The 18,870-nt window shown below is 37.0% G+C and overlaps 1 protein-coding gene across 6 annotated transcripts; it reads right to left on the bottom strand.

Moving 5' to 3' along the window:
- Positions 1-309: 309 nt before the first annotated feature.
- On the bottom strand, positions 310-18,693 carry ANAPC4 (anaphase promoting complex subunit 4). Of its 6 annotated transcripts, none has more exons than XM_086890140.1 (29): positions 18,058-18,693; positions 17,371-17,476; positions 16,370-16,502; positions 15,658-15,877; positions 14,998-15,072; positions 14,844-14,870; positions 14,696-14,740; positions 13,133-13,217; positions 12,648-12,758; positions 11,980-12,063; positions 11,637-11,723; positions 10,863-10,927; positions 10,730-10,772; positions 10,546-10,622; positions 10,011-10,111; positions 9,882-9,933; positions 9,538-9,593; positions 8,250-8,296; positions 7,280-7,336; positions 7,065-7,121; positions 6,419-6,512; positions 5,649-5,746; positions 5,073-5,134; positions 4,943-4,981; positions 4,756-4,857; positions 3,558-3,635; positions 2,652-2,822; positions 1,374-1,497; positions 310-1,024 (listed from the first exon to the last, which is right to left on the bottom strand). In XM_086890140.1, exons 4-29 carry the CDS (start codon positions 15,675-15,677, stop codon positions 809-811), a joined length of 2,073 nt encoding a protein of 690 aa, XP_086746266.1. In that variant the 5' UTR covers positions 15,678-15,877; positions 16,370-16,502; positions 17,371-17,476; positions 18,058-18,693; the 3' UTR covers positions 310-808. The 6 variants fall into 6 exon arrangements, with proteins under 6 accessions (XP_086746266.1, XP_086746267.1, XP_086746268.1 ...); XM_086890141.1 differs by having other exon boundaries at positions 17,241-17,476; positions 18,058-18,221; XM_086890142.1 differs by having other exon boundaries at positions 17,279-17,476; positions 18,058-18,206.
- Between the last annotated feature and the right edge of the window lie 177 nt (positions 18,694-18,870).

Genomic DNA, 18,870 nt, shown 5'->3' with positions numbered 1-18,870 from the left:
ACAGGCTTTCAGGAACAAATTCACAGAAACTAAGCAGGCTGAGACATGCAAACATTTAAAAAATCGTGCACTGCACACACCCATTAACACTGAGGACTAAAAGAACTGCATAGATCGAAATGCTGTGTTACCAAGGACAGATAAAGCTCCAAAGAGCTTTTAAAACTATGCATTTCATTAACAGTTGATACATTTTGTTGTGTAACTAGCCCTACACTGATTTGCAATCTTACAGTTTGGTTCTACAGAAAACTTTCATATGTGTTATTAGAACACAAAGTCTGAGAGGCAAAAAAATTAGGCCCCAAGTTTTATTGGTATTATATATAACTTTATTTTATCTTTGTAACAGTACAGGACTGAATAGCCTAGCTACAAAAACCTCAGCTGGTATTTCTTCTTCTCCACAAGTATTAAAAACGGCAAATAGAAAAGCTTTCAAAGCTTTAGCTGGTACCAAACCATGTGCCAGACAAAAAGGAGTCAATAAAGGTACTCTAGAACACAGTCTTAGCTGAGAAGAAATACAGAATTCCAACTTGATTCAGCTGCTTGAGGAGGTATGGGATCCATCATCTCAGCAGCCTGAAGTCAAATTACTTTCTAACTAGTTAGATAACCTTTGAAATGTATCACTCCACATCACTCCCAGTCCCAGGGACAGTATGGATAATGCCCCTGCTTATTATAGCAGCCAGGATGAGTTTGAACTTGCTTTTAACATTTTCTGTTCATTCTTCAATATACAATTTCTTCGTGCCATTAAAAACTATTTACGGTTTGGTTCTGTTCCTTTACTAAGTCTGTTTCAAGGGTCCAGACTTGTCTCATGTTCTTCAGTTTCATCAGGTAGTTCTTCAGCAGACGCATCACACACATTGTCCTGGCCATCTGCAGGCTGATTTGGCTCATCAGGTTCCCCAGCTGCAATCTGAGTTGTTTCTTCTTCCTCTTCTTCCTCAACTTCCCCATCATCCTCTACATCCATCTCAAACACCCTGATGTGGCGAAGGTTTGAACTTAGCTATAGAGACATTAAGAAGTTCCTGTTAATGACTAAATAAGTAAAAACACCAACAGCATTTTAATTGTTGGACAATAGCTTTGAAAATAACCTATCTTTGAAATGGAGGTTTCAAGGGAATTAGCAACTTTTTTATTGCTTTACAGGCTGAGAAGTAAAGCAAGCACATCTATTACCTTCTGTTAAAGTTTTCCATTCTCTGCTATTAGACAGGTATGAATGCCACAGTAGTAGCAGATTATGAGAAAATAATCTATTTGTTTAAAAAAAAAAAGGTAACTTTTAGGTTACCACTTCAGACAGCACACTTCCTTTAACAGACAGGCTTTTTCAGAGATACTGCACTTACCACACAAGAAACTTTTCTAATGCCATTTACAGAAACATACTGAGCTTTCATATTCTCCAGCACTCTCCACTGACCCTCCAAGAAGACAGTACGTGTGGGTATCTCACCACTTCGCTCATCCAGCCTGCAAGGAGAAAAGCACAAAGCTGGTTCACAACAAACAACTGCAGTTCTAAGAAAAAACTTCTGTCTCTTAAGCCTAAATTACATCATATACAACAAGCAGATAAGCCTCTGAAACCATCATAATGCTGCTACGATACTCTAGAGCAGGAGATCCAACTGTAGAGACACAGCATGTTCCAATCGAGTTAAAAACATTACAGCAGGTGAGAAGGGAGTTGTAAAATCTGATATTCTCACAAAAAACAGCAATAGCAGGATGTGGGTGGCTTTTCCTCAAACCTCTCCTCTGCACAGAGGAGTTTCTGAACAGAGTCCTGGATGCAGTGCCACCCCTTACACAGAAGTTTGGCCTCCACGACCTTTCAAATATGCATCACTACCCCACTCACAGGGATTCCATGAAGACACTCCCTACCTCTTAACAGCAGCCAGGCTTAGTTTGAATTTGCTCTTAATGTTTTCTGCTCATTCTTCAATACACAATATCTTTGTGGCATAAAAAAGTTAATTTACAGTTCAGCGTGGCTCTTTATTTTGAAATACAAACACATCTTAAGCAAACCACCAGAGAAGAATGGGAGAAAACTAAAATACTGGATTTGCTGCTTGAACTACATTGGCCTTTGTGTGTGTGTGTTCACTTTCACATGATACTCTCCTCCACCTATGCCAATTCAGACAGTGGTACCAGTTCCGATGCTTTAAGGTTCATCTGACAATATTTGTAAGGGTGACCACCAGGGAAAGATCAAGAAACACCTGTGTATTCTTATTACAAGGCAGAGGTACATGAGCATATATGCAGAAAACATCCTAAACTGAAGTATTCTGACTAGCAAAGTCAGCATCTTCTAAAGAAAAGAAGATTTCTGATTCTACAAGGTGTCTTCGGCTGATTCTTGCATTTCATGACAACCAGATACAGAAGTAGTATCAGGATAAAAAACCCAAACCCAAGCTCCCAAAAACTACAAAACAAACTATTTAGGAAGCTTCCATCTCCCCCATCCTAGTCTCCTGGCACAAAAAAGAGTATCTGTCCTTAAAATATTTACACACATACAAAGTATGAGTAACTGTACAAAGTTACAATATTTGCTTTATTTGCTTTTCAGTTCTGTACTTTCAGATTTGCTCAAGGTTTTTCAGTACCTTTCCATAGAATCCCAAATGAATTTCCCATCTTGGTCCTCGTCTGTATATACCGAAGATAAAGGCAGCTGAGCCAAGACTCTCTCCTTCCCCTCTTGTTGAACACTCTCTTTCAGAACTACAGTTACAGTTTCATCGTCATAGAAGTGAGCATCCAAACAACTGTAGCATCTACAGGAAAATAATTTAGAAAGTATCAAGTAATATAAGAGAACGCAGAACTAAAATATTTTAAAGTTGCACAGCACTCATGTTAAAAAGTATTCAGTGCTTAACAATGAGCTTCATTGTAAATAATAAAAGAGGTCAGTTGTGCAGCTATGACATTGAACAATAGCCGTAAGTTGGCAGACTCCTGTATCATGCAGGAAAAATTATTCTGAACAGAAAATAAAAGCAACTCACAAAAAATCCTTACTAGCAACCTTCACATTTCAGATGAAACATAAGGAACAGTAAACATAAATACCAAAGAAAATTTAGAAATACAGCTGAAGGTACTGAGGGCAAATCACATCCGGCTTTCCTACATGAAAAGGACAAGTTTAGTCTATCATATGCCTTGTAAGATGGCTACATTCAGGCACACCAAGTTTTATCCTACTTAAAGAACATCACAGAGATAAACAATACTTGTTTACAGCTAGATTTGTTTCTTGCAACTAATGTGTTTCAAGATGTGTTAAAGCTTTAGTTTTCAGCTGGAAAACTGAAATTTACTTGAGCTTGAGATGAAGTGCAAAGTAAGATTCGCACAACTCTGCAGCTTCATGCACCTGTACCATTTCTTACACCCTGATTCACCCAGGTGAGTGAACTTCAAAGGTAACAATGCAAACAAAAGTAAATCACTAGGAAATATGATCTTTAATTCAGCAATCTACCAGAAAAATCAAATACACTGACCTGGAGTCTGAGCTCTCATTTATGCTGTTGTTCAAGAAGTTTCCAAACTCTACTGCAAGAATCCCATTACTGACAGACCTAGAACAACAGATTTAATTATCTCAGTGACAAAAACCTTTCCCTTCACTAAGAATCCAAAATCTCTAATGGCAGCTGTCGTACAAGATGGTGAAAAAGCCTATCTAAACTTAGCACAATACATGGCTACATGCCAAAATTATGTGATTGGTGGATGGGAACCCTTTAGATTCTTCTGCTCCTCAGAAAAAAAGTGACTAATGGAGTAAAATGGAAAACTACATCTAGCTTATGAGACACAGTTCTTTTACTGAATTCCTCAATTGTCCTAGTTTCAGGTTCATTATGTTTCTTGTTAATCCACAGCAAAAGAAGTTAGATTGTTTTAGGAATCGATGAGAGAGGACCTAGAAGTCACCACAAGGCAGTAATTCTGTCATCAGCAGCTATGAACTGGAAACACAAAAGACAGTTTCACCATGTGTTTTCCTTGGCAGTAAAAGTACTTTACAAATTCCCACTCCATCGCAGTCTCACCCAATTTACTGTCTCCTCAAATTAAATGGCAGATTATAAAAATCAGTATTTCACAGAGAGGAGGAGTTTTTGTTGTTTTTAAACCTAGCTTACTTCAGCCATCCCACTGACAGAATGCAGCTTGAACAGTTGCATCAGCACCATCATAGTGTAACAAATCACATCAAGGTATACAAACTCCTGAAGGCACACAGATCCATACCCCAAAAGAGATGCACTCTATTTAATGCACCTCTGAGAGCAGTCCCCGTATTTCCAAAAGTATTAAATTGCAGACTGCAAGGCATTAATCAAAGAACACTATTTACAGTAAGACAAAGTAAGACAAAGCAACACTGGAAGCAGGATTCCCAGTAATTTTTCAGAAGTTTGCATAAATAAGTAATTCTGTGAGCAGTAATCTAATGGAGTCTGAATTTTTCCTTATCCCAGAACCATCCTGGGTCTTGAGATTAGATTTTCTGAGTCTGATAAAACACGAATTTCTGCTGCAGTTTCCTGCTGCACTTCTTAATGCACTCCTCATTTTCTCTAGTATCCAAGAAAGACTCTATTAATGGTACTCATTCCTTATTTTTACAAATAGATTTGAATTGCAACTGACTGTACAAATGTGGCAAAGCTCACCCTCATTTTGTCTCACCTGGAAGTATCAGTATGTCTCCTCAAAATGTGTATTTTAGAAATAGAATTTTCTAACATGGTGAAGAGAACATAATGTAAATTAGATGTTTTGTCGTTCCACCTGCAATGTGGGGGAAGAAATGAAAATTTAGATCAAGTTTTAATAACTGGTGAACTACATGGAACAAGAATAGCAGCATACTTACAGAAATGGTAATTTAAATAACTGAGGTGTGGAATCTTCACTGCAAAGGAAAGACAAAGCAGTTTATAAAACGCTACTCATGCATGAGTTTCAGTTGCAAATTTCTTTAGCTGCTTTTAGTAATGAAATACCTTTGAGAAATTTTGTAGAGAGACATGCAGACTGCTTGATGCACTGACTTTCCAATTACATCCTAACAAATATAATAAAAATAGGCCATAAAATACAGGCAATTATTCATAATTATACATCTTTTTAAGACAAAAAAAACCCCCAACCAACCAAGCAACCAACCAGCAAACTCTGAGTACATCTGAAAGAAAATTCCACCAATATTTATCCTGGAATAAATATCCCTAATGCAAACACTACTGTCACTTCATATACTTGTTTCGTGTTTCTCCATGTTAGACTAATGTATTGCCAACTAAGACAGTTAACTGCTACACAGCACATACACACACATAATTAACATTAAAACCAGATCCCAAAATTGTGTGAACAGTGTATGTTAAACTAAAAAATCCCTTTTTAAAAAATGCTTTCCCTGGCCAAGGGCTTGAGATACCCCAGCAGTGAAGCTGGACTATACCTTAACTGTAGGCACTCAAAGGCAAAGATTAAAGCTTCAGGCCTTGCAAAGCTTGACTGCTACCTTCGTTGACCACCATCCCTAAAAGAAAGTAATTTTTAAAAACTGAACTTACTGCTGGCTTTTGTAAACACTGATCAATGACTCCTTCCATTTGCCTTTTGACAAAATGCAGTGATTTCTCAGGATAGTAGGGAAACAGAAGTGGGCTTTCTGTAAATAGACAGTCAATTTTAAAAATGGTTGTGTCTCTATAAAAACATATTATACCATTTTTATCTCTAAAACTAGATTTTCTAAAGACTGTCTTCCAAACAAAAATGCTGCCATTTCCCCCCTTTTTATTGAAATAAATAGGTAGAAAAAGGTAACTGTGGCAAATTCTATCATAAGCAGCTTCTGCTGTCAAGGTTTAAGAGCCTTTGGTTTCTAGAGTTAAACTAGAATAATTGTCACCATCTGCTCATTATGGTCTCTTACTTCTTTTTCACCACGAATTAACAAAACAGTCTCTGACTCCAGTGAAAGGGAACAAGTTAGGACACTCTCCCCAGGTATAACCTAAGCATAACTATTGCTTTCTTGAATTGGAATTAAGATATCCTAAAATAGACCTCCTCTGGGATTCCTTCTGAGCCAACACTTCTGAGATGGGTACAGAAAAATGGGGAACTCCCAGTATCCACAAAATGGTAACTGACTGGGTAAGCAGCTACATAAACCTGGTGCAAAATAACAAGGCCCATTTATTTTATTCCACTCAGATAAAGATGAATGAGTAACACTACAGAAGGAACTCATAAGCATGAAAAAAGATAACTCTTCTACATTTGTTACTTTCTACACGTATCTTGCATTCACTTCTTTTTCATGAAAGCATATTACCTTTAAGATGAGTACTATCTTTAAGAAAGTTAAACCACTGGTTTCCCTCTGTATTAGGTGGTGATACAAGGTCATCATCTTCATCTTTCAAGTACTAGAAGAGAAACACACATTTTTAAGATGACAGTTGAAGAATAGGGAACATTAGAATTCACCTTCACTATTGCCCCTAGTGAATATAATAAACATTTCCTGTTAAACTAATATGCCATAGTCTTAAAACTAAATATTGCACTCCAACTAGAAACAATAAGAAAAATCAACTGCTGTTTAAGATCACATGCTGGTACTTTCCTAAGAAACTGATTTTTAAATCAAGTCTGAACACAAATGTTTTGAAATGCACTGACTAATGCCATACAGACAACAAACACATCAGTTTTGCTGAAGCTGGCTTTTAGAGTTTTACTGCTGCAAAATGTTTTTGTCTTTTCCTAAAAATACAGCATGTGTGAAGTGAAACTACAAGGTTTTAAACCCTAATTTCCCTAATAATAAGGGGAAACAATTTACTCTCTTTTACCATACTGTGTTGTATGTACAACACAGAGCAAAAGGGCCAGGGAAGAAAAGCGGACACAGCTTTAAAAGCTTCTCTAAGGATTTTCTCATTTATTCTTTTTGCATTTATTCCTTAGTTCTTTACCTGGCCAACTCTCTCCACATTGAAGTATTTTCCTTTACGATTGTAAAGTTCTGGTGCCTAAAAAAATAATGCAAACAAATTATTTAAATATAAAAATAATAAAAAGTAGTGAACAAAAAGATGATAAAATTATTTTAGTCTAGGATTTTTTAGACACAGCTATTGTCAGCAAAAATACAGTCAAATCATGTACTTTGAAAACCAGTATCACTGACCTCATTGAAGTGCTCAGTAAGAAAATCAGCAACAAAAGTGATATCTTTTTGAGTCATCTAAAAGGAAAAAAACCAGTGAGAAAAGCAAAGGGTAAGAAATACATTTCAATGAGCACAGAACACCCATTCTATAGGCTGCACAAGCACAGCTCCCTCAGCCTGTACTCACAGGGCAAATGTTCCAGCCTCCAACCTATTTGTGAATGCTCGCTGAACTCATCCCAGATCATTCTTGTCTTGTACAGGATGGTCCCAAACTGGAGATGTAACCGACAAGTGCTAAATAAGGACAATAACTACTTCCCCTGACCTCCTGGCCACACTCTCATTACTACAGCTGTGGTCACTCTCCCCTGCCCTTTGTCAGGGCACACTGCTGGCTCATGCCCAGCGTGCATCCCACATCATCTTGGCAAAACTGACATCTTCCCAGCCACATGGGCTCCAGCACTGCACTCACAGAGGGTTAGCCCACCCCACAACAGAAACTTGCATTTTCTCATTCATGAACTGCAGGAGGTCCCTACCTGTCCATTCCTCCAGCCTATCTATTTCTGGAAGGTACCTCTGCCCTCAAGTAAGGGCAGGGTGATGGTGGCTGCAGATTTGATGCAGGTATTATATTACTATATTATTGTGTTATTTTATATTCCCTCTCCTCTACTGGGGCATTGATAAAGACATTAAAATCTCACACTGGTTAACTTCATCATTTAGTGCATATAAAGATCTGCTATACAAAGGCCTTGCATACCCAGAGTACTAAATACAGTAGTGTTAACAAAGAAAACAGAAAAAGTAATTTATGCACAACAGCATATTAGTGTGAATGTGCAGGCACCAACTTTCTCAAAAAAATAACACAGACACTGCCCTTCAAGTTCTGGAACAAAAAGAAACCTTTAATTCCGCTTTCAAGATGAGCAGAATATTGAGGCTATCACCATTTATCAGAAAATGTTACTATTACCTTGTTCAGCTCTGGAAGCACATGATCTTCTGACATCCTCAACATGGCTGAGGGAAAAATTACATTCTTATTGAATTATTATTTTAATACTGTTTTTATTTTTTAATTTTTTTTATAATTTTAGTTTTATTAATACTTTAATAATGTTTTCCTAGTATTCTTAATTTTATCCGTGTATGTAATAAGACTCTGCTGTTAAAAAAGATTAATTCACTAGAAGCAGAAGAGCCTGGAATGAAGAATTACAAACTGAGACTGAAATTAAGTCTCTCTAGTCTCACTAGCTTACATTACAAATCTTGAAGAATTTTTATCTTTAATCTTTTCCAACCGCATTCTGCCCTGTACAAGACTGAAACAACATTATTACAAAAGGGGCTCATAAGAATTTTTTTCATGTCCATACTAAGAGTACTAAAATGGATATATGTAAAATACATGAAAACTGTCATGCTCAGAAAATGTGTTTTAAGAGAATTGCACAGAATTAATTTTAAATCTGCACGGCTTGGATAAAGTTCTCTATCTAGTTTGAAACCAAACAAACAGTAAAAAAAACATTATGATAGAGAACTTCAATAGTTCTGCTTTCTGCAGTTCTTAAAATTAGAACTATTATATTCCTGCTACTAACTGCTAACACTGCTTATCTGATGCTTTTACAGTATCTGGTAATACCACTTAGTTTTTGTAAAATAGTTCTAAAAAGATCTAACAGAAGTTATAAACTTACTCATAAATAGTTTATAAAACCAAGCAGTGTAAAATACAGCGTGCTTCATTTCCTTTTAACATTTTCTCTGCAGCTACATAGACACAATTGAAGGTGGCTACTAAGAGCCCGTGGACATTCTGAAACTGTTTAAAAGCTGTGCAGAACCTTACAAGTAACTAGGCTGCCACAGGAGAAAACAGCAAGTAACAGAGTAAAAGAGAATTAGTCTTTACTTCAAAAATCTGGTGTAGACTAAAAAAAGTCCTTTATTTTTCTCTAAATCAAGATCAGCAAATTTCTCATGAAGCAGAAAAGTTTGGAGCAGCATACCAGGTCAAGTATATACAATACCCACTCTACATATACTAAATTTAATTGAGAAACTGAGACTTTATAATCAAATCTGTCTTTAATATTGTAATTACTCTTGCCTCATCAACCATATTCCTTTACATGTCCAGAAATTTTCTATGATAGCAAAAAATAGATGTTTATAACTAAGATTGGCCTAGTTACTTGCCTGCATTTCAATATAAAACAGATACTGGATGATTACTATATGATCAATCTTACCAACATAGAGCCATCGAAAAAATGCCTTGAAGTTTTTCATACTACTGTCGATCACTCTAAACATGAAAAACAAGAAAAGAAATTACAATAGCTGACTGTCACAAGCTGTTCCAGGCTTAACAGAGGAAAGGCCACAAGCACTGTCAGTTTTTCTCAAAATGCCCAATGCAATGTTTCAAGACTATTCTTCTGGTATGAGTCTGACACGCAGTGAGACAAGATGAAAGCTCACCACCAACACAGGAGTCATGCTCTCCCAACCTCCTCAGTTCCCAGCCCATCAATCTCCTCCAATACAAGACTGAATAGGAATGATTTGTAAACTCTACAGACTTTATACTTACTGAAGCAGCTCATTTGCCTTCAGGATGAAAGAACCAACAGCAGTGATAGCCTCTGTAAAAGAAGCTAACTATTATTATTAAGCTTTCAAAAGTGAAATCAGAGCAGGTAGGTAGCACACACTACTGTACCGTCAATTCCAGCTGCATCTAATCCCAGAGACTCGTATTTTTGTTTCCATAAAGCCATTCCTTTCAATTCACTCAAGTGGTATAAAAGTGCCTCAGAGCCGCTAGGAAGGCAGAGGAAAGAAGTATGACATTTTATTCACCCTCTGGAAATCCAGTGCTCTGCTGCATGCTACATTTTTATCATCTAATGTGCGAAGTGAAAAGCTTTACAAGGTAGTTGACATGAACAAGAGGTAAGGTATCATTTCAGAGAAAAGTAGGTATTGTCCCAGTGACACAAACTTAGTGTGAATATTTGGTATAGATCCCATAAAACACACCAGGCAGCAATTTACAGGTGATGCATCATGGAGATTGCTCAAAATACTTCACTAGTTCTCTACTATGCAATAATAAAATAATACATTTTCCCATGATCACAGTCTCCATACCAGCACACCTACATAAAAAGCACCACCAAGACAGCATATTGTCTTTTAGCAGAGCATATAATATGCCATTTTATCTATAATTCATTAGAAATTCTGTGACTTACCTCTGCAAATGACTTATAACCAACTTTTGTATACTGGAATAGGAAGACTCTATGGACTGACCAAGTTTTTTTAAACCCTGTTAATAAAGAAATACAATCATATACTAGTGTTCTGTTAACATAAAAGTTATTAAAAGATATTGAAATAGATTTGTTTAGTATGTTTAAAAATATGTTAACATACCTTTACTGTCAGTTGGTTCATCAGTAATGCCTGAAGTTCCAGACTGAAGAAGGTGGGGAGAGAACCAAAGAGGCATTTAATTTTTTGTTTCAACATCAAGTGCAAAGGCAAACTCAGATAAAACAGTAACTACCTTGCTTTTCCCCATAACAACAGCTGCATAAACTCATCCTGAACAGAAGTGGTTGTATTCTTTTCCTGTCAGTCAAAATGATTGAAATAAGATTGGTGAAGAGATTAAATCCAGGCTACCAAATTATCTCACAAACACTCCATATAAAGTATTTCAAAGAACCCATCCATATCCTTGAATGTTGAAATCAGACTACTGATCACTGAAAATTTTCTGATCACTGAAATTCTTCTAGTATTTTAAGTTATTTTCAACTGCATTACCCAATAAAAATTCTAAACAGTTTACCATCACCAAGAATCTATTTTAAAAAATAAATAAATTACATGATTCATTAACTTCTGGCCATGGTCAATGAACACAAAATTTATGCAAATCCAACTGCATCTTAAACATGGATAATTATATGTGTTCTACTGAATTAGGCTGCAAGTGTTGTTACTGACCATTTACAGTAATCAGTTTACCAATTACTTAAGTACAAAGAGCACAACCTTAAATAGAAAACAACTGATCAACAGCTGGGAAAGCTGAAAGCTGTGATTTTTAAAAAATTCAGAATAAATCAAAGTATCACAAGACAATTTTGCTTGATTGTACGGAGGTACCTTCAGCATCAGAGCACTTGACACACAAGAGCTTCCAGGCCATCCCTGAACTTAGAGATTGTTATCTGGAGGCATCATGCTTAAACATTAAGATATGCAGTAGACTAACAAGAACAGAACTACTGCAAAAAGTGTTTTTCCTAAAGGATGGTTAATCCTACAGTACCTGTACAAACTTTGTTAGTCGTGAGTCCATCTGCATCAGTATTTCTTCCCATGCTTCACACATGCATGTCAATGACAGCTTTATATACTGTAATACAGAAACTGGGATTGGTATTATTTCCTTCCTCCCCTTCAACAGCACTTTCAAAAAATGGTTGTTACAATATAAAGGGAAGATATACTGTAGATCTTACATACAATTTATTATCAAATTCCAAGTTGGAGCTTTACATTTACTTAAAATAAACTCAAGCTTCCCACTAGAAAACATTTAATTCACTTGCATTAGAACATCAAAGCCTGCAGAACCACAAGACTGAAAGGATGGTGTAACACAACTGTACCTGTAACAGAGTTGAAATGTGAGTAAACTTCCGGGCCATTCGAGTTACCTCAGGTAAGTAACTTGATAATAGACTAGTGTCCAACTATAACAAATGAAAAAAGCAATGGTTAACAGATGATTTGTCTTTTAACAATATATAGATTACAGAAATTAAAAGATAGAAGGAAGGACCCACAGAAAATCTCTTAGTTCTCAATTCCTTAAGGTTGATTTTAAGAGGAAAATGCATTTAATTCAAAGAAGCAATAACTATTTTTAATACATCTATAAGGTTTAATACATCTGATAAGGTCCCACATTTTGGAGCTCTAACAGTAAGAGTTTTAAGGATGACTGATAAGATAGGATAATCAAAAGCATTGCTGTTATGCCTTTGTGTGTAGAATGAAGAAAATATGAATAATTGTAACTGTAGTTGAATAAATTTATGTTACTCTAAAAGTAGTATTTCAAAAGAATGCCCCAGATCACCACTGTCAGTCTCATCAGTGAAACTGTATGTTAACATCATAAATTCAAAAGCTAAACTGGAGTTAATTTCAGAATGACTGGAACTAGTAGTTTTTGGGTTTTTTCTGCAAATAATGGGAAAGCAATAAAGCTACCAGAATGTAATTTTAAAATAAGTTTTACTTTTAAAAAACATTTTAAAATTACTTTACTTGCCTGAAAATACGTCATCTCTGCTTCGCTGTCTGAAGAGCTTTGTATCTCTGTAATAACTGACAGTGATTTCAAATCACTAGACAAACACAGTCCACGACAAGACCCTGCCACCTGAAGGATTCCAGTTTACCAGTTAATAAAACATTCCATTTTCTCTAAGACATATTTACTTCTCTAACACATTGACATACAAAGATGACTGTGTTCAATGACATGTAAAAATGAAGTATAATTTTCACCTATTGCTCCAAAACAAACCCACTCTCTTTATTGCGTATTAACAGCAAACTTTGAAACAAGTTGCTAAATTTCCCAGTTAAAAGTTACAGTTATGTCTTTCCATCAATAACCAACAACCCAATCAATTAGTTTATTTAATTTCAGCAGTTTCACTTATGTGTAAGTAAGCATAGGTATATTTTTACTCAATTAAGCAGTAGTTTGTTATATTATGAAGAAAAAATATGGAAAGGAACCAAGCATACCCCATTTACTGTAGCAATCTTGAACATTCCATATGCATGTATCTCAATAAATCCTGAGCTGCCACCAAGAACAAGAGCATTAAGTCTATAAAAATAGAAGAATGTGTCAATCAGCATACTGAAATAAATTTGAATGCATACAGATACAATTCTTAATACTTAAATACCATCCCTTTAATAATGTTCCTCTAAAGAATCACTGCATAAAGGAAACACTTGCAATTCGAGAAATTTAAAAACAAATGAACAAATTAGCTCAGATTTTATTGATAAAACCTGCCTCTATCTAACATTTATATTAAGAGTATCAATTACTACACTAACTGAGAGAATAGGGAAAAAATAGTACAGTTTAGTCAGAGAGTCCTTTTTCTCTGAAGGTAATAAATCTCTAGTGACCCTCCCCTTACCAAAGCCAGCTGGGAAGCATTATTAGAAAGCTACTTCGAATTACTCTGATTATACGCAGAGTGAGTTTGTCACACTCACTCAGTGGTACTCCTCAGCACCTCAAAGGCAATGAACATTTGAAATAGATCCAGCAGCAATAACAGCCACAGGAGTAACAACAGCATCAGAAACAGAAATCCAGTTCAAAGAATACAATCTGAGACAGACAGGTCTATGTTTTGCTCACTTATTAACACATACGTGATACAATGTCTTGGGAAAAAGCCTACAAATACCAGAAAATCAACTTCTACCTGTTACATATCTAAATAAATATACATTGAAGCAGAATGTTTCTGCTAAAGCCAACACAGGACTTAGAAAAACAGTATCTTAAAAACTTTTGGTTTGATTAACTGTGCAGATGAAAGGAACAGAGAATTCACAAAGCTCATCACCACAGGCAGCTCACTCTCTCTCAAGCAAGGATATCCTACTGTAAGAAGTGCTACCAAGTTTTAAAAAGGAGTAACTGGTGATAGAGATGCGGATTTGAATCAAGGAGGGTGGTTCTGAGTGGGGAGACTGTAAGGAACAGTGAAATAGTAAAAACAACGCAGAAACATTAAGTGCCCTCATCAAAAAAGCAAGGCACTGCACAAAGCCAGTCTCTGTTAAATTACACTTCCACCAGCTGCCCTTCATGTGTTTCCTAATAACAGATGCTTAGTCTAAAGTAACACTGATATGGCTAATTTCAGAGCTGCTTTTAAATTTAGATTTGTCACACTCATACAAAACCCCACAAATTCTCTGTATAGAACAAGCATTCACAAATGTCTACAAGACCAGCTTATGTAACTCATAAATCAGCCTTCAAATGCACCCCAAGAAATCTGCTAAGAAAAAGAAGATATGACACCAACAGCAGTTGCTGACAAAGTGCCTTATAATCCCTCTAAACCAAGGGGGAAAAGGTGACTGATGGAAACTTTAATATAGACTTTGAACTTTATCTCTGTACTTAAAAAAACCACATTCCATATAATTTCTCTGAGACTTTAAAAACAATTATGAATAACTTAACAGTAAACTCAATTATCCATTATTTTATACCTCTAAAAAAGCCGCCAAACAAAAAACCTCAACCAACAACCCACAACCAGAATTTACCTGACATCACCCAAAAGCTTCATAATCTCATCTGACTTTTCTTCACTGAAAATACAAAGCATGTGATTAGGGCTTATGTAGTTTGTCTCAATACCAGAAAACAAAATAAAATTTAAAAATAGAGAGCTATAACATGACAATTTCTTACCTGAAAATTTTTGCAGTGGTACTGTAACTGAAAAGAAAATAATTACTCTCAGTAACAATGATCAGATGTCTGTAGAGCATTAAAGATGAACACTCAAAATAATGACAACAAATGACAAATGGTATTTCTTCAAGCTTACTAGTGTAACACTTACTTTTTTGGTAGTGCTGGTAATTTAGGCAAAAGGAGGTTTGATTCATCTTCAGCATTGTAAAAGGAAGTGAGAACACTGAAAAAGACATAATACTGTCTTTATTGCCCAAGCTGTAAAAATGAGAAGAGACTTTCTTTTCAACTCCAGAGTTAAGAGTATAATATAATTATACAGTTATGTTAATATATAATTATACTATATATATCATAATTAATATATAAGCAACTGTAAGTACATAACTCAATGCATTATGCATACTGAAATTACAAATATCAGAGGACAGTCCTTTATGGGACCTTGAATAACTTATCAAGTGATCAAATTAACAAAAGAACTGAAAATCTTATTTTTATTTCCAGTGAACAAGGTTTATATCTGCTGGCTCAGAGGCTTGTCACCACATCCTTCATTATCTGAAATGCTGTTACTGTCAGAGGCTTTCTGCTTAAACTCTCTCCAAACCTGTACTACAACCCACCCATACCTCAAAACAGCTAAAGACATATTGCAGCAAGAGGAAGATCAAAGCACAATACTTCATATCACATCTTAGATATGTCAGAAGGATGAGATTCCCCGTAAGAACTCCTACCCCTGCCAGGAGAAGAATGTTAGTGTGGTTTAAGACTGGTTTCTTGCTATTTTAAGACTGATGCTTACTGGAGGTATGGGGGGGACATCTTCAAGTCAGGAGCTTACATCATCTGCCTCCTTTAAATAAATGTTTTATTTAACTGCGTTCTCACACTGCCATGAGGTGAATATCAGATGTTTCTTTAAGACACCAGAAATAGGGACCATGATATCCTCCAGGTCACAAGTGCTGCTGAGAATTGTTCAGTCACACAGAGTTCATGGTCACTAGGGATACTCTGACTTCCTGAACAACAGAATTGCCAATGGAATTGGATGTAACAAACAGACAAAAAATGAAAGACGTAAACACCAAAATAACGATCTTGAAAACACAGGAGAAATATTTAAATATAATACTTATTCTGACTAACAAAATAGATGAACGTATCATTTCTATACTTAGTTTAATAAATTGATTGATATTGAAGCAAACTGGATCATAAGACAGACTGTACATGCTAACTTAACATACAGATTAAGCAGCTCTTAAGGAGAAGCACAAGATCATGCTGAAATTTAATGTATCACCCAAAGAACCACAACACTAAGGTATTAGCACTAAAAATAAGCATATGAAAAGTGTCTATTCTAAAAAATTGAAAATTTTAGCCAAGTGATGAAAAAAACCCACAGCTGTGGACTGTATTACTTTATGAGACTGCTTGTAACATTCCAAGTATAAATTATCAGTAGGGTGGCATCACATACCCTATGATTTACTTCTTTTCAGACTCACCTGCTTTCCTCAGTTACTTCCATCCAATGCATGTATGTAATAGATAAGTCCACAGAGAAGGAGTGCAAGCTTTCAGGTTTTTCTACATCACACAGAATAATCCGCTTGGTATCAGCAAGGCCAAAAGCCAAAACTACAAAAAGACAAGTAACATGTATAAATAACCAATGTGCAAAACTCTGTACCTTACCCTGACCTAGAACTCAACATGCTTCTAACACTTCTAACGATAGTTCTGATAGAGGCCTCCAATTTTGCAGATTTGAGTTCAATACTATATATAACATTGTTCAGCAGAAAGGTTTGGTGGACAAAAATCACAAATTACAAGTTGCTGACCAACTTTTGCAGCACTTTCTTCATCCATAATAGCAATTAGGCAGAGGTTTCTGTATGTACTTCCTTATAATCACAGGAAATCAGCTTAAAAAGAAGTTTCTTAAACTCTTCAGATGCCATCATAAAACAATATGGTAGTTTTTATCCACATGTCATGGAAGAAGATTGTTCCCATTCTCCCACCTCCAGTGAATAAAAAATTAACTGATTTCTGGCATAAGTTTATTGAGCTACTAATTTCAACATTATTTCTATTAATAAGGAAAAGCCTTTTTTTTCTTCTCTGGTCTAGAATTAGAGCAATTTTAGCCTATGAAGGTTTGCCTATGCTAAGTAAGCTAAGCTCTTCAATCAATCCTGATCAGACAGCTTCTTTCTCAATAAACTTTGTAGTTCATACAAAATATCCTGTTTAGTTAGGAGGTTAAGCTTTTGCTATACCCTTATGTTTGAGACATAAATCTGGCTTACAAATCTTTCTTGCAATTGCATTCAACAGTGTTAATCTCTCTATTACTGTGAATGAACCTACATAAAATAAAGCCACCCTTTTCTTCAAACACAGTTTACTTGAAAATTTCCTTCACAGATGAGAAGTATCATCCTTCATGATTTCCCATGGGGTTTTATCGCACCATATCACCTCATATACTTGACATTACTTTTGCCATCTGGTCTCCAAGCAAGAGCAGTCACTTCTTTTCCTGTATTTTCATTTGGAGGCAAACTCCACACACGTTGAAAGTTTGCAAGTCGATGAAGTAAAACCTACAAAGTAAATGCATTAAAGACAAACTTAAACCACATTCTCCCCTTAATAAAAGTTTGTAAATCAGTTCAAGATGCACAGTTTTTTACCAGTTTTTAATTACTGTGTCTTAAATGATTCACTCCTATGTTATTCTAGAGGGCAGCACACGGTTTACAGCAGTACAGAGAAATAAGTTGAGCCTTGCATAAGAATAAAACCTCCTGATCAACAAAGGTTACCCATCACCTCTCTAGCAAACAGCCCGAAAGCACAAGTCTTGTCTTTATGCCTGATCACATATAGCAGCTCCAGGGGAAAAAGTACTCAAAAGTAGATTTAATTTAAATAGGAATGTTCACACACTTTAAAAGCTCACAAACAAGCAACGAGCACATCATATGTGAATTTGTCCGGAAATCCGAATACAAAAAAATGAAGGAGCAGTACGTATTAAGACGCTTGATTTAAAAAATTGCTATCCCTAAATACCTGGTCAGCCTTACGAGAAACATGCCCCAAGTAACAGCAAAGGCATCCGGGCCTGCAGGAAGAGGCAACACCGTCCCTCCCGTGCTCCTTCCCCGGCACCCGCACTCACCTCCCCGGCTCGGTTAGCCAGGGCGATGAGGTCCCTTTTGGGGGACCAGGACATGAACACGACCTCCTGTGGCAGCTGCTTCTCGCCCACCTGCCTGAAGGCGGGCATGGCTGCGGAGCTCGGCCGGGACCCGCCGGGCCTCGGCTCCCGCTTCCGGGGGCGGCACTTCCCGCCGCGGCGAGGGCGGCGAGGAGCGGGCCGGGCCTGGCTGCGGGGCGGAGCCGTGAGGGTGATCCCGGCAGCGGGGCGGGCCCCGGCAGCCGTGAGGGTAATCCCTGGAGCGGGGCGGGCCCGGCAGCCGTGAGGGTAATCCCTGGAGCGGGGCGGGCTCCGGCAGCGGGGCGGGCCTCGGGAGGTGTGAGGGTAATCCCTGGAGTGGTACGGGACCACCGCAGCACCGAGGCTGGGCAGGCGCAGGGAGGCAGGTCAGGCTCTTCCCCCCTCCGCTCACTTACTATTTCCTACTAAATACATCACTCTTTTCTTTCTGATGCCCGTTTTCCATTTGGAGAGAAATCTTTAAAAAGTCACAAGCCATCCTGTGAGGCGAGTGCAACTAACAGACTGAATTCCTAGAACTCGTGCTTTTCCATCACCTACCCTCACTTCCTCCCTTACCCCACGTCCTTCGATACTAACATAATATCAGAGCCTCACCTCTCAGCAGTAAGCCCCTTAACGTCCAACACCCACCAAATTAGACAAATAGCTAATCCTAAATACAAAATTTATCACATTATGCAAATACATGGTAAGGTCTAAATAGTAGTTCACTTAGTTGTTTTGGGGTTGTTTTTTTTTTTATACCAGTAA

Source organism: Cyanistes caeruleus, chromosome 5 (genome assembly GCF_971803275.1).
Source record: "Cyanistes caeruleus chromosome 5, bCyaCae1.hap1.1, whole genome shotgun sequence".
In the NCBI taxonomy this organism is placed as follows: Eukaryota; Metazoa; Chordata; class Aves; order Passeriformes; family Paridae; genus Cyanistes; species Cyanistes caeruleus.
Note: the sequence above shows the minus strand (reverse complement) of the source record. Positions and strands in the feature narration are given on the sequence as shown.

Coding starts and splice junctions, on each gene's coding strand:
- ANAPC4 (XM_086890136.1), bottom strand. CDS start 18,165: ATGCCCGCCTTCAGGCAGGTGGGCGAGAAGCAGCTGCCACAGGAGGTC. Junction 7,337..8,249: donor TGCTTCCAGAGCTGAACAAG/GTAATAGTAACA, acceptor TTTTCCTTTTAG/ATGACTCAAAAAGATATCAC. Junction 5,747..6,418: donor AGATAGTACTCATCTTAAAG/GTAATATGCTTT, acceptor GTCTATTTACAG/AAAGCCCACTTCTGTTTCCC.